Raw genomic sequence first — 16773 nt, 5'->3', positions numbered from 1 at the left:
TCCTGTTCACCAACTATTTTCTTGTTTTAAAGCCTATTATATGCCCAGTTATACTGGGAGAAGAATATTTTGTTAAAACTATAACTTTGAATAGAAATATGGCTTTCAGGTTATTTTTATAGGCAATCAACAACCTGGAGGAAATCTATCCTCCAGCACAACCTAAACTGTTGGAAAATCGCATGGTCTTTGGGTGTGTGTGTGTGTGTGTGTGTGTTTGTGTGTGTGTGTGTTTAACAATACCATTTCCACAAATGTGTACATTATTTACATAAACAAGTTGCATAATGGAAACACACCGGTTGCACTGCATTTGCCAGTCGTTCTCAGCCACTCAGTTCTCTTTTTTCTCTTTCTGTCACCTGTGTTCTTATTACACACCTCAATCTAGCTATTCTTATGAGTTCCAGCCCTTACTTTCCACCATGCTATAATGCATTAAATACACAAATTCACAGTCAGCTAGTTGTGCTTCTCATTGGTGATCAGATTTTCTGACACACGTGGAGTCTGGCTTTGGAGGAGTAAGTGGCATCTTTCCAAACTTTGCAAGACAGGCCCTTTGCACAGTCACACCGCTGGAAAATTTCCAGCCCATGAGAACCCTTCTTGCGCTGTTTGGTGCAGACCTCCCCCTGATGGAGCACTGGTTTGCAGATTTTGGTCCAGAAGTGACGGGCACAGCAAAACCCTTCAATGCAGTCTGTTGATCGCAGACAGGGGTCTCCTTCATGCCCTAGAGAGATGGTGAACAAGAGAATTGATCGTGACACTCTCGGAAGAATTCCATTTTGCAATCGGAAGCACATGAAATAGTTTTACTTATATTATTTTCCATGATTTTGCCATTTACAATAGAAAAGTCTTAGATTCACACCAACTGGGTCTTCCTCTAATCTCTTAAATTTATTATTTCCATTATTTTGGTCTGAATATCAAGTTTAATGAATGGCTTGGACTGTGGTTCAGGAGAAGGTTAAAATTCTCAGGGAAAATGTATCAGTTTGAGTCCAACAAGGACAACAGAAACTCTAAGTATTGAAAACAGAGGATATTTAATGCAGACATTTGATCTCATAAACAGCTGTAGAGCAGCAGGACCGGAGGAGAGTGCGGCAACTCACAGATTGGTGGCAGCTGGAAGCTCCTGTCATATTTAGGCTTGGAGGGTCAAAGGGAGAAAGTGATGTTAGTACCCAGGAGCTGGAATCACTAGCCAAGACTGGAATCATAACAGGTGGCCTATCTGGCAGGAGCCTAATCCTCAAAGAGACACAGTTGCTGCCAGAAAATCTACTTGAGGAAGTAAAAGTGGAGGAAAACACTGGCTTGTTCCTTCCTTCTGCCTTTCAGTCTCCCACCAGGACCACACCCAGCCAGTAGGCATCTGACAGGGAGCTTGGGAAATACAATCCATAGAGGGCATAGTACAGCAGAGAAAGGACAAGTGATCAGAGGACCAACAGACCCAGGGTCAGCCCAGAACACATGATTAAAAAAAAAAAACATGTGAAGGCATAAATCTGGGTATTTAATTAAGGGGAAAAAAATGGATTAAATCAGCAACTAATACCCACGCATCATGATTGGACTGATCTCTAGTCTGTATAAAGCAGAAGTTGTCAAGCTTTTCCTGTAAAGGGCATATAGCAACTATTTTAGACTTTGCAGGCCATATAATCTCTGTTGCAACTTCTCAACTCCACTTTTATATTGCAATAGCAGCCATAGGCAATGCCTTAATGAATGGGCATGCCTGTGTACCATTAGGAGTCCCTAGGTGGTGCAAATGGTTAACAAGGTCAGCTGCCAAATAAAAGGTCGGAGATTCAAGTCCACCCAGAGGTACCTCATAAGGATGGTTGGTGATCTACTTCCAAAAAATCAGCCATTGAAAACCCGATGAAGGACTGTTCTGCTCTGACACACTTGGGTCACCATTTGTCAGAATTGACTCAAGGTAACTGGTTTGGTGTCAGAATAAAACATTTTTTCACCAAGCAAGCAGCAGAGCAGACTGGGCTTGTGGGCCATAGTTCGCCAACCTCTGGTCTGAAAGGTTTTCTGTCAACCCAGATGTAACTAACCACATCTCTCTAGCAATCTGACATAAGATTCCTTCCTTATTTGCCATCAGAAAATTACAAGTATGATTAAATAAAAATAATAAGTGAATTTGGAGCTGCACTGTTACCCAGATATCTGCTGGAATAAAGAAGCATACTAACACAGTAATAAGTGTATGTGAATTTGGTGGAATTGGAATAGGAGGTATGGGTAAAAGGACTCAGAACTTCAGGAAGTGTAGACAAAGGATAATTGAAGAGGAATTATTTGTCAATTTCTCTTTAGTACTATTCATGCGACTATTAGTAGTCCAGGGCAATGAGTCAGATATTGTATGGAATACTAGCTCTGCAAGATACGAAAGTGTGGGCAAATGGTTCTGTGGTCAAATAAGCAGGAGAAATGCAATGTTAAAAATTTTTTTTTCTTCATTGCAGGACTTCTCAGAGCCTTCAATATGCCAAAGTTTATTGTAAATTTCCAAAATGGATGGATGCACTACTACAGACTTGTTTGACCACAGGACGCTTTCATTCACAAAGCCTCTTGAAAGATTTGGACTCCGCAGAATACATAGGGGAAAAAAGTCCTTTAAAAAATGTCCCACTCCTTAGGTTAAATAACTTCATGCTTTTAAAATTTTACTATTAGAAATTACATTTTCCAAATATTTGATACCAGGAAGGGCATTGTACCACCAAATATAATCCCATCAGAAATCAATTCTTTGGGAGATTATATGATCTGGGCGTTTAGTAAAACTAAGCCTCTGCATTTGCAAAGGTACGAAAAAGATTCGAAAGCTAAGTGATCCAACCATGTGGTGACGCTTTTCCCATTTATTTTTCAGAATGCTTTATCACTTGATATGGGACAGCAATGGTTGTGTAGAAAATTTTTTCTATACTCCATGTGAGACAATTGCATGGTTCATCAGAGTACTGCAGTTCTCCTGAGATATATTTTTCTAGCAATTTAAGGCTTCTAAGAAACTTCAGCATCTTCAAAAATAGGAATTAATAAATTCATTTAAAATCTTGCCATTAAAGCACCTTCTTTGTGATTTTTTTTAATCAATGGAATTAATTACCTATGTTTTATTATTTTTTTTCTTTAAACAAACAAAAAGAAAAAACTAAGAGCTACAGATACCCCTACCTTTTATGTGTGACATCTTGGAGTGTGGTCTTCCTAGATTCTGCCATCCCAAGTCATGGTTTGAGTAATGACCGTGATTTCTATCTCTGTGCCGAGCGCCATCCAGAGCCGGGATATGTGGAGTTAAGATGCTCTCAGTGACTGGAATGCAGATGCCTGGAGATAGTCATGTAACCAGTTAGATTTATTAAATTCTTTAAAGCGTGGTGCTTATCCAAGTATTCTCCCGATGTAAGGTATGAGGCCATTTATTTATTCATTCACTCATCTATTCATTTATTCACTCATTTATTCATCTACTTATTTATTTATTGAGCTTGAAAATAGCATAGTTTGACTCTAGAACCAGGTTTCTTTGATTTGAATCTTGGCTCAGCCAAGACCAAGTGGCCTTCGGCAAAAATAAGAATAAAAAAGAATCACTTTCACTAGGTTATTGTAAATGTGTATGAAGTGATTAGAATAGTGACATGGTAAAAACCTAAATTGACTTAAACAAACAAACAAACTATGGAGCACAGTTCTACTCTAACACACAGGGGGTTATTATAAGTCAGAATCGACTTGATGGCAATTGTTTGACCAAGGTGTCCACAGTAGGACTATGCCCAAAGGTAGGAACAGGCACAGGAAACATACGAGCTTGATTTGTGTGTGCGTCTGTGTGTGTGTGTGAAAAATATTAGCTTATTTTGTGTGTGTGTGTGACTGAGTATGTGTTTTTGATTATCTTCTGAGATGAGTTAACGTTTTTATCCTTTTTCGTCTGTGATTCTTCATTGCTCTCTTTAGTACTGAAATACCTCCCTGCAAACCCATGGAGATTTAGCGAAGGCATGCAAATGCAAAGACTAAGGAAGAGAACCCTGTGACTCTTTTTGAACAAACCAATCACTGCATCACCACATAAGTGTGTCTCCAAAAGAAGAGGTCTTGAACTTAAGAACTTAAGGTATGAAACTGGAAGAAGCACTCACAATTGAATTTCTAAATCATAACAGGTTCTTTCCTTGGCTCTTCTACATGTATTTTTTTATGTGTTTAGTGCAACAAAAAACATTTCGCTATTTGTATGCAACACTTCAACATGGCAACACGATGTTGATATTGTGTGCCATTGAGTTGATTCCAATTCATTGTGACCCCATATGACACAGTAGAACTGCCCCATAAAATTTTCTATGCTGTAATCTTTATGGAAGCAGATTGCCAGGTCTTTTCTCCTATGGAGTGGCTGTTGGTTTCTAACTGTTGACCTTTCAGTTAGCTGTCAAGTACTTAACCATTGAGCCACCAGGGTCACGAAATACAAAAAAGGATCGAAGCCCAGGAAAGGTAAGCTTTGGGTGGTAATCCAGGTTATTTTACACGTGCCTAAACCATAATCCAACCCCTGCCAGTCCTGAAAGGCTTATTACATTTCAGGGGCCTGATTAAGGAGAAGTTAGCTTAGCTTACAATACAGGCCTACATGGAAAGGTGGTGGGTCAATGGTAGAATTCTCTCTTTCCATGAAGGAGGTCTGGATTAGATTTCCAGCCAATGTACCTCGTACGCAGTCACCGCACAACAATCAGAGGAGGGCTGCATGTTGCTATGATGCTGAACAGGTTTCAGCAGAGCTTCCACCCTGAAACAGACTAGGAAGAAAGGCCTGGATTTCAACTTCCCAAAATCAGCCAATTAAGAATCACAAGTGATCCTACCAAGAGGAGGGCACCAGATCAAGTAGTGTTTTGTTTCATTGTGTATGGGGTTGCCATGAGCTGGAGGCCAACTTAGCAGCAGCTAAAAAGAAAAACAGCATGAAAAGAAAGAGGCCCAACAATATGTAGGGAGATCTTTTACCGTTATTGCAGCGGGTGCCATGGCAACACATGCCGTCTCTATGGCAGCGCTTCTTTTTCCTGCGGCACACCATGCAGGCTGACGATCCTTGGTGGGGACTGTGGCAGTATCTCCCAACTTCACATTCCTTATCACTGCTACAAGGGTAGGCCTGTCATAAAATGGGACAACAACACAGAAAGAAAAGTTGATTAGATCCTGTAACACTTATGAAAAATTACTGTAGCAGGTCATAATGATAAATATAACACAATATGTCCCTTCTAAAGGGAAATACACTGGTGTATCCTACATAGATCCTACATAGTTCAGAACCTTATAAACATTGATTCTTTTTTTTTAATTTTTATTGTGCTTTAGGTGAAAGTTTACAAATCAAGTCAGTCTCTCATGCAAAAACTTATATACACCTTGTTACCTACTCCCAATTGCTCTCCGCCTAATGAGACAGCCCGCTCCCTCCCTCCACTCTCTCTTTTCGTGTCCATTTCGCCAGCTTCTAACCCCCTCCACCCTCTCATCTCCCCTCCAGGGAGGAGATGCCAACATAGTCTCGAGTGTCCACCTGATCCAAGAAGTTCACTCCTCACCAGCATCCCTCTCCAGCCCATTGTCCAGTCCAATCCATGTCTGAAGAGTTGGCTGCGGGAATGGTTCCTGTCCTGGGCCAACAGAAGGTCTGGGGACCATGACCACTGGGGTCTTTCTAGTCTCAGTTAGACCATTAAGTCTGGTCTTTTTACAAGAATTTGGGGATCTGCATCCCATTGCTCTCCTGCTCCCTCAGGGGTTCTCTGTTGTGTTCCCTGTCAGGGCAGTCATCGGTTGTAGCTGGACACCGTCTAGCTCTTCTGGTCTCAGGCTGATGTAGTCTCTGGTTTATGTGGCCCTTTCTGTCTCTTGGGCTCGTAATTACCTTGTGTCCTTGGTGAAACATTGATTCTTGATGGTGACAAAGAAAACCTTGAAACTGTTCTTATATTTTCCATGACACAACTTTGAAGTTAGGATTTCAAATTTGTGTTGATTAGTACAGCCCTTTCCAAGTGACTTTGGGGCCTCAGGAACCATTGTGATGGTTGTATTGCTAATGATTAAGCTGTGAATGTAACAGTGATCCTAGCCACTCTTGTTTTTCATCTGCTAAATGAGGTTGAAGGAAAGGTCAAATAAAACAACATTGTAAAGAAATGTGCTAGAAGCTAAAAAATGTCTCCTGCCCATTAATGGAGGAGTTTTGGTGGCACAACTGTTAAGCATTTGACTGATAACTGAAAGGTTGGCTGTTCGAACCTACCCAGCAGCTCTGCAGGAGAAAGACCTGGCAATCTGCTTCCTTAAATATTGCAGCCAAGAAAACTCTATGGGGCAGTTCTACTCTGTCACATGGAGTCATTATGAGTTGGAATTGACTCAGTGGCATCCAACAACAACAAGCCCATTAACAAACATTTTAAGAGTGACTCTGCACAATTCCTGCCTTTGAAGAAAAAGGAGAAGGACCACTTTCAGGACAGTTTGAGGCAATGAACTCTGTGGCACAAAGAAACCAAAGTATAGTGCCTTCATTTCAAACATGGCAGCAAGCAGTGACAGAGTTCTGAGTGGCCAGGAAGATGCTAAACCCCAGTTATAGTGTCATGTTCTCAGGAAGCAAGAAAGTAGGCTCCTATAGGCCCCTGCAATAGCGCTGGTGGTTCAGAGGTAGAATTTTCACCTTCCATACTGGAGACCTGGGTTTGATTCTCAGCCAATGCCTTTCACATGGAGCCAACATCTGTGGTGGAGGGTTGCGTGTTGCAATAATCCTGAACAGTTTTCGGTGGAGCTTCCAGATTAGGACAGATTAGGAAGAAAGGTCTGCTACAGTCTAATCCCCAGCCATCATGGAGCTGACACGGGGAAAACTCAATGGCAGCTACCAAAAACAGGCTTCTGCCCCTGCAATTTATAAAGAAGTTTTGTTCATGTGTTTCTCTACCACGTTATTTGCTCAAAAAGCTACTTCAGCAGCGTCATATATTATATTAAAATATATATATATACTGTAATTATGCACTCCTTGTTTCTTGGAAGTTATTGGAGTATTTAAAATATCCTTGATCTCAGAGACTAAGAATTGAGAAACTAAAATGTCACACCACACATCAAAGTCACTCATATTTTGAGGCATTTTGAAAGCCAGACTTATTTGCCAGCCTTTTTCCTCCTAGGTGACTTTTTTCTGGTTGATTTCTTTTCCTATTTTCAGAGTAATACATTTTTTTAATGGAAAGATTAAAAAATCAGACAATGATATGCAGTCATGTTTAAGCAAGCATGAATGACGTGAATATAAAACTATGAGATAAAATTTCTGGGACTCAAATAATTACAGTGATCGGAATGCTATATTTATGAAATTAGGATTGATGACCAAACACTGCATGCATTGGTTATTCCTCTTCCCTTTCTCTCTGTCTTCCTCTCCCTGTCTCTGCCATTCTCTGTTTTCTCTCCACGCCCATCTAGTGCATGTATATCTGCGTACACACTCAGCTTCCACATGCTTTTCATTTAGATCTGGTGATCTTCAGTTAGAAAGAGGAAATAAATATGAAGTTTTTTTTTTTCATGTGTGAGCCTGAAAACTTTACATGTTGTTTTATGGGGAAAAATATTTTTAACAGCATTACAATTTACTACTTATCCTTAAAATAATTACATTGAAAAACCACAGAGTTTAAATTGTAAGTGCCTTTGAATGATTACACAGTGGCCACATTTGATGCATACATTATAACAGCAAGATAAAGCTATAAAATGAGTTTGCATATTCTGTAACTCCATCCTTAGGCTGAAGAGAATCAGAATGAAGATAAATTCAAAGTATTGGGTCATTTTTCAAGAATCCAAGACTGATGAAAACAAAACAAATGTTACTTCCTTCCTTACCAAGCACTTCCCCCAAGCATTTTATCCTCTATATTTAAACTCATAATTGAAATACAATTCACATGTTACTGATTCATTTACATTTATTTCATCAAATTGTTTTGCAAGAAATACTTGAAGTCTTACAAGTTTCTTTCCTTCCTTAAAAATAGGACATATTCTTTCACTGGAAATAAACATGTGCCACTTAAAACATCATGTGCCATTTAGAGCTCAAACAACAAATCTTCAGGGGGATTCTGGATCTGGGCTAACGCTTGGTTCCATCCGTAAAAACTAGTGCCTGTGATAGAACGCAAGCTGTTTACTAAATGTAGCAGTTCATTTATGCAGACTACTGGGGAAGCTGTCATCATCTTTCCATTTTCAGCTGATAGGAAATGGAAAATATTGACATGGAAGATATTTGATGCTGATGATATTACAAAAAGTGGTATTCACCACAGTCATGTTACTTGAATGGTATCACAATAAAATTCACACAATTCAGTTTTTTTCAGTGGAAAGCTCAATTTGTATAAGCCAAAAATACATGGTGGCTCAGGCCCACCGCAAGAATCTCAGAAGTAAGGCTGGTGATCTGCTTCCAAAGGGCCACAGCCTTGAGAATCCTATGGAACACAGTTCTACTGTGCAACACATGGGGTCACCATGAGGCAGAATTGACTGGAGGGCAACTTACAACAACAAATTTTCTTATGCTCCATTATCGTTTTTAATTAGCTTGAACTAGAAATGATAATGGCAGAGAAAAAATATATCCAAAAAAAAAGGAGCTTAAGAATAAGATGAACTTGGACTTGGGATGTATACCTAGTGCAAGCAGTTCACCCTTGATGGCTAACTTAAAGGTTGCCGGTTTGAACTCACCCAATGATACCACAGAAGAAAGGCCTGGTGATCTGTAGCCATTAAGAGACAGCCAAGAAAACCCTATGGAGCAGTTCTACTCTGTAACACATGGGATTGCCATGAATCAGAATCAACTGGTGGCAACCAACAACTACAACAATGGATAAGGTGGACTGGGACTTGGAATGGAATTGCAGAATATAAGTATTATGATTAATTCTTGAAGATTTGAAAAATAAATTTATCGTAATTGAAATACAATGTTATACTGCTCATATAAGCTTATGGAACTCATGGTTTTAATGTACACTCTTTATATATGAATAAATTCAAGAAGGGATTAAGTAACTTGATCAAAAGCAGGTTTCAGGAAAAGCAAATGATATTTGGCCATATGTCTTACCTTCTGAAATCCATACCTCCCAGCACAGTTTTACTCAGCTGTAAAGCTTCTTTTGGTATACCATTAGCAAAAAAAAAACATAGAACATGAGGAAATGTGGATATGACCCATTGGTAACAATTACCATGTTATCAGCCTAAAGCATTTTTGTTCAGTAAAGTGTTTTGAAACAATGCATTTTCAAATCAAGTATGAGCACTGTGCGGTTTGCCCTTGGGGTGTTTTCTACATTAACCCCTTTAATGTACCTGGGAATGGTATCACAGTAGGCAAAAGAGAGAGAAGGAGAGAGAGACACATGGCTCAGGGTGGTCATAGAGGACCCTGATGAAGTAATGACTATATCAATGAATAGATGGCTGATAGGATTTTTAGACACTAACCAAAGTGCCTTTCAGAAACTTGCACACAGAAAATCTTCAGTTTTTGTTTACCTGGTCTCATTTGATGATGGTTTTGTGACAAACAGAAAAGGAGTTTGAGTACTTTGGTCTAAGATGTCATTTTACAAATAATAATGATATGCTTTCCTGGCACTTATTTAACAGGTGAATAAGAAGACCACTTTTTTTAAAATTGCTATGAAAATTATTAATGGTTTTTTTTTATGACTCTTCATTTCCTTGGACTTTATGTAAGAAGACTAGAAAAAAAAAAGTTGCCATTGAGTCAATTCCAACCTATGGAGATCCCACGTGTGTCAGAGTGGAACTGCATTGCATAGGGTTTTCAACAGCTGATTTTTGGGAACTAGATCACCTGGCCTTTATTCTGAGGCACGTTTGGGTAGACTTGAATCACCAACCTTTGTGTTAGCAGCTAAGTTTGTTAACGGTTTGAACTACCCAGGGACTCTAAAGAAACTAGAGACCTTTTCCTTGTTGTCTGAGGAACAGTGAGAGTTTGTGTGGAAGGCTGGGAATCAAGTGAAAGAATCAGGGAAAGAACTTAGTAGGCCTGAATTATACTAAAATGTGTCATTACTGAATCAAGAAGCATACTGTGTGAGCATCTAGGAACACTCAACTTTGTGTAGAATCACTCAGTACTCAGCCTTGGTCACAATCAGGAGATGAATTCATTTGGGAACGCCTAATATCAGATGATTGGCCATAAATTATGAATGTATGAGAGCTGTCACTGATCAAAAAACAAAAAGAAATTTTGTTCAACCCCTTTCCTGACCTAAAAATAGAATGGTTTCCACAAATAGCAATGCTAGTTGTCATTACAACCATGACATGAACTAAAAAAAAAATGAACACATTGAACCCAGCTTGAAAACAAAGTCTATCACAAATGAGCATTTCTTTTTAGTATAAAGCGTTGTTTAAGTCCATCTTCTCTGTGCTAATTTAGACTCAGCATTTAAACTTTTCCCAATGAAGTTAAGGCAGGTTAAGTAATTTCTACAAAATGAGGGTTTGCTAAATCCTCACTAATGTGTGCTCAGTGGCAGAGAACTTGGGGATTCTGAGCTGTGCTCTGGCTCTCTGGCCTTAGTGTAAGGTGTCATAACTAAGAACATTTAATAAACCAAAAAAACCAAACCCGTTGCCGTTGAGTCAGATCCGACTCATAGCGACCCTATAGGACAGAGTAGAACCGCCCCATAATGTTTCCAAGGAGCACCTGGTGGATTTGAACTGCCGAACTTTTCGCTAACAGTCGTAGCACTTAACCACTACGCCATCAGGGTTTCCAGAACATTTAATAGTGACAGTTTAATGCACACAAAGATAAGGTGTTTGAATTGTGACCTGTGTGGTGGATTTAGACATTAGAAAAATAAATCTGGCCAGTTCTCATTTCTAGAAGCCTCCAAACGCCAACAGCATGTCCTGCCGCAGCTGTTGGAAAGACAGAATACTGGCAGAGAATATTGACAAGTCTGTAAACAAGATTTTCTCATTCTGTTTCTCCACAAAAGTTTTATGTCTGCTTAAACACAATGTAAATCAGAGTTATAAGTAAGAGCCCATTATGCAACCAATGATAATTAACTAATATTCTAGTGAACCAAGTAAAATAAAATGTAGTTAGTGCATTGTATTTGAGCTAATCGAGCCTTTTCACTATCATTATTATTCTCTAAGCCACAGGGAGAAAAGGCCTATTCCTTCAAGGGTTCTTATTTTTCAATTATTGCTCATCACTTAGAACACGCAGATCATGCAGACGCATCAATGAAGCAATCAGCTCCCTCAGAACGATGGAAATGAGAAAAAGCATTTCAGGTATCTCAGCAGCACTGATGATTAAATAAATCTTAGGCCAGAAGTAAAAACCTTATTTTAACTCCCGAGTTTTCAAAGTAATGACATTGTTCCTGCTTAATGATGGGATGAAAAAAAGAAGAGAAAGATCACAAAGTGTTCATGTGGGATGGCCACCCATCCGGATTCTTGCGAGACTGTCCTATTTTGTTGTTGTTGTTTTAATCGGGACAATCCCTTGTCCCCGCAAGCACTGTTTGTAACAACCTCGGAAGTTTTCTGGAGCCAGAAAAACATCATTAGCTGGGCAGGCGGAAAAAAGCCTGCAGGCGACGACCCAGCTGTGGGAATGAAAAACATTTGGGACAAGTGGATGGAAGGAGGTAGCAGGAAAGGGATGGGGACTGGATTGTATCGGTGTCTCAAAGAGACTGCAGTTACACCTGGGAAACCAGCTAAGACTGGCTTCCCTCAAGGTCCTTAGAGAAAAGATAAATTTCCCTTGACATGCCATTCCACACGATAGATCTATATTTCCAGGAACATGCAAAGAAAGCTGCCCTTTATGGTGGCCGTTTCAAATCAAACACTAAAATTGTAACTGCCAAAGATGTGGGAACATATAACTCAATCTGGCTAGTGTGCAGTTGTATACTGCGGCCAAAGGCTGTGCAGTCCTATCTTTTTCGTTGTCCACAATTACCTCCAAGGGTTAGGGTGCCTCTTTGAGGATTTGCGACCATAAGGCCAGGAGGTTTGGGTTATATTACATTGGAGGGGAAAAGTTCAGATATTCCATGATGTTCTGGACGTGTAGCCGTAGTACGAGTAGCCCCAGCTATACTCCAGACACTTACAATTCGTTCAGTGATCTACAAATGTTTTGCTTGTGTTACTCTTAAAATAATTCTGAAAAACATATATCGTCTCACCTACATGACATCTAAAATTTTCAGCATAAATCTGCTTTATTCACACAACACGATATACAATACTAAATGTCTTATAAGATGAAGTTCACAGTAATTTGATGTGATTCAATAAAATATCTTTTAATTCTCTTACTGAAGATTGCCCGATGATCCTGACATAAGTCACAGAATATTTACCCATAGATTTTTTATCTTGGAAAAAAAATAAGACAGCCTCGAGATGCACTCAGTTACACTTGAAAATATATAGCCCGTTAATCTGTACTAAGGTTTTTTTTTTTAAGGAGCTCTGATGGCACAGTAGCTGCTAACCTAAAGGTGGGCAATTCTAACCCGCCAGCCTCTCCACAGGACAAAGATGTGGCAGTCTGCTTCTGTAAAGATTACAGCCTCAAAAACCCCATGGCACAGTTCTACCTGTCATATAGGGTCGCTGTGAATTGGAATCTACTCAACAGCAATGGATTTGCATTTTTTTTGAATCGTCACTATTTTCAATGTTCTGTATTCGGAACATTCTAACTGGAGACCAAGAATCACATTAAAGAATTACAGAATTAAGGATAAGACAAGAAAATAAAATATCCTTATTGGGTTATTGGGTTAATATCATTATTGGGTTTATTGGGTTAAGATGTCTCAAAAAATCATTAAGAATGTCTTTGTTAAAACCAATATTTTAAAAAATTACCTCATTTTATCATCCAAAAGGTTTCTGACTAATGCAGTGTATTAAGATTTAGAATATGTAAGCATTTTGCCACCACCTCCCCCCCTCCGCCCCCATAAAATGGTAGAAGACACACTGAAAGGACAGGCATATTCCCAGGCAGTTTTAGGAAAAAGCATACATGGAAGTTGAGGATCTGGAAATTGATTCCCTTAAAACAATCCATGCTCTGTGCCCTATGGCAAATCTTGGAGTCTGTTTTACACATATTTAATTCAAATATGAAAGTGGTTAGATATTTGAAAGTTCAGAGCCTATGGAATTTCTACTAATACCATTTGGATTGTAAATTAGGAATGATGAATTTCTTCCAGTCCCCCACTAACTTTTCCAATGCATTCAGAAATCCTCACTCAAATCCTAGGAATCCAGAATTCTATGAAATAAAGGCAAGTCGTCTTTAACTTGGGCTGCTCCACCTGGTTCTCTGTATGTCATTAAGCAAAAAGGAGATCCTAGGGAATGCACTATTCTGCACATGGACCACATTCTCAGCTGTAACATGTACATTACTCTGATTGATGATGGGATGTGTCATGGATTGAATTGTGTCCCCCCAAAATATGTGTCAACTTGGCTAGGTGATAATTCCCAGTATTATATGATTGTTTACCATTTTGTCATCTGTTGTGATTTCCCTATGTGTTGTAAATCCTATTACTATGATGTAATAAGATGTACTAGTGGCAGTTATATTAATGAGATCTACAAGATTAGTGTCTTAAGCCAATCTCTTTTGAGATATGAAAGAGGGAAGCCAGCAGAGAGACAGGGGCACCTCATACCACCGAGAAGGCAGCGCCAGGAACACAGTGCATCCTTTGGACCCAAGATTCCTGCACAGAGAAGATCCTAGTCCAGGGAAAGATTGATGACAGGGACCTTCCTCCAGAATCAACAGAGGAAGAAAGCCTTCCCCTGGAGCTGACACCCTAAATTTGAACTTGTAACCTACTAGACTGTGAGAAAATACATTTCTCTTTGTTAAAACCATCACTTGTAGCATTTCTGTTATAGCAACACTAGATGACTAAGACAGGGTGAATGGGAAGAGTTAACCTTTTCCATATGGTATCAGCACCTAGAGAAATACAAACTATGTGGTTTACCTGGCTCTTTGTTGTTTTTGACCTATTTCTTCATCTGGAATATACAGGACGAAACACTCCTACTCCATGCTCGAAAAGTAGCATCTCAGAAAGAGTTTTGCACCAGTGACTGGAGCTCTTCACAAGTCATACGTAATTACAAAGCTGTTAATAATTTTGCAACTGGTTGAGTATAATGTCCTAATCAAAACAGAGGAAGAAACTATACAATGTCAAGGTTCCTTCCAAATCTGGGATTGTCTCTATAAGTTTATCATTATAGCCTCAGACATTTTTCTGTCTTCATGATCTTCAGAAAGTTAACACAATAGGGAGAATTGGGGAGTTATGTTTGGAGTTGAATTATACCTCCATGTGACTCTAGTCAAGTAACTTAACAAAGCCTCAGTTCCCTTCTTGATAAAATGTATATATTTCCTACCTTACAGCAGTGTGTCCCAACTTACCTAATCATAAAAATTCTATGGGGTTTCCTTAAAAACTACTGATTCAAGACTCCTTGTCTTGTATTTGTTGCTAGGTGCCATCAAGTCAGTTCCGACTCATAGTGACTCTATGCACAACAGAACAAAACACTGCCCGTTCTTGCACCATCCTCACAATTGTTGCTGTGCTTGAGCCCATTGTTGCAGCCACTGTGTCAGTCCATCTCATTGAGGGTCTTCCTCTTTTTCGCTGACCCTCTGCTCTACGAAGCATGATGTCCTTCTTCAGGGATTTGTCCCTCCAGGTAACATCTCCAAAGTACATGAGGCAAATTCTCACTGTCCTTGCTTCTAAGGAGCATTCTGGTTGTACTTCTTCTAAGACAGATTTGTTTGTTCTTTTGGCAGTCCACAGTATATTAAATATTTTTCACCAACACCACAATTCAAAGCCATCAATTCTTCTTTGGCCTTCCTTATTCATTGCTCAGCTTTCACATGCATATGAGGCAACTGAAAATACCACGGCTTAGGTCCAAAACCCAGTGTTATTGAGTCAATTCCGACTCATAGTGACCCTATAGGACAGAGTAGAACTGCCCCATAGATTTTCCAAGGAAAGCCTGGCAGATTCGAACTGACGATCCTTTGGTTAGCAGCCATAGCACTTAACCATTACTCCACCAGGGTTTCCATGGCTTAGGTCTGACACACCTTAGTCCTCAAAGTGACATCTTTGTCTCCTTGTCTTAGAGATTCGAATTTTGTAAGACTTGATGGGGCCCAGGAATCTCTATTTCCAAAAAGTTCTGTCAAAGTGATTTTATGATAAGGTAAGATGGGGAAATACTACTTTATAGGTTTGTAAAAAAGATTAATGGTGCCCCTGAGTACATATTATATAGATAATACCTGGTCTATCTGAAATCTGGACTCAATATCATCTCCTAGATAAGCATAGATCTAAGTGGGAGATTAATTCCCTGACAACATGCATCTAAGTAAGAGGCTTACTGACAGCAACAACTATTTTCATGAAGGTTCATCCTTTTTCCTAAGACTCAGCCTCTGTGCTTAGGGGTAGGCTTGAGGATTTCTAAAGCTATATGAAAAAGTAAAGTCGAACACATAACAAACATTCCAGTGCACTTCAGGAGGAATACAGTGTGGACTCAGAGCTGTCAACACACCGATTATGGCTGGATTGTCTCATATTCTCATGTGGTGTACACCTGTATCTTGTTGGCAATGCACAGCCTTGTAGTTTTTTTGTATCCTCTCCAAAACAGATATTCTCCCTTCCTATATCAAGTGTGATAAACAGATGATATGTTTTTTTATCATTTTCTGTTCTTTGTATAGCATCAGATTTCTCTTTTCCAATGAAAAACACATTTAAATTTCAAAAATTGATGTCCAGGTATGTATGACAACTTAACATACTTTCAAATTGCTATTAGAAAGGATCTTCTTTCTGCTTACAGACTAGATAAATTGGTAAGTATTTCTGTGTCCAAAGATTAAACATTTGTAAATTGTAAATGCTATAACATTTGAATTCAAAGGACTCATTTTTCACTTATAATGTCAGTTTAGAAGTGAGGATATGAGTTTTATATGAATATGTGTATGTGGGGGTATGGGGGTGTGTATATAAAGTTATCTTGGTAAGTTTACCCAAGAAATATATACCAGAGTTCACCCATGGGAAGATGAACAGGGTTGTTGAGAACCAAAGAAAGAAGAAAATTTAATTCACGTGTTAATCCTAAATAGTTTATAATATGTATGAGTTCCATCTATTATCTATTAAAATTAATATGATTTTAAAAAGAAGTAATTCAAAGTGAGTTGTGAAATCTGCTTCATGGTTTTTGTATTCGGAAATCTTGTAAGAACTTGGGTTTCCCAGAGCCAAGACTCCCTGCAAAAGGTAGCAAGTATCCAGACTATAGATTATTGATTAAAGTTTTTCTGTTTTGTTTCCTAAATGTCACCTTATTATCGGAATCAAACTATCAACACAATTTTCCAACATGCATATATATCACTGTATATGCAAACATATGTGTGTATGTATGTATATACACGTGTGTGTG

The 16773-nt window shown here is 39.0% G+C and overlaps 1 protein-coding gene across 1 annotated transcript in view; it reads right to left on the bottom strand.

The window, feature by feature from the left end:
* Positions 1 to 472: 472 nt before the first annotated feature.
* DKK2 (dickkopf WNT signaling pathway inhibitor 2) overlaps positions 473 to 16773 on the bottom strand; it is a 124862-nt gene continuing 108561 nt past the window's right edge. Inside the window, exons 2-4 of the mRNA XM_003410387.4 lie at positions 5074 to 5224; positions 3226 to 3381; positions 473 to 736 (exon numbers count right to left, since the gene is read on the bottom strand). Of these exons, the coding sequence (XP_003410435.1) occupies positions 486 to 736; positions 3226 to 3381; positions 5074 to 5224 (558 nt within the window). The 3' untranslated portion in view covers positions 473 to 485. The remainder of the gene's footprint in view (positions 737 to 3225; positions 3382 to 5073; positions 5225 to 16773) is intronic.

Source organism: Loxodonta africana, chromosome 5 (assembly GCF_030014295.1).
Source record: "Loxodonta africana isolate mLoxAfr1 chromosome 5, mLoxAfr1.hap2, whole genome shotgun sequence".
Lineage (NCBI taxonomy): Eukaryota > Metazoa > Chordata > Mammalia > Proboscidea > Elephantidae > Loxodonta > Loxodonta africana.
Note: the sequence above shows the minus strand (reverse complement) of the source record. Positions and strands in the feature narration are given on the sequence as shown.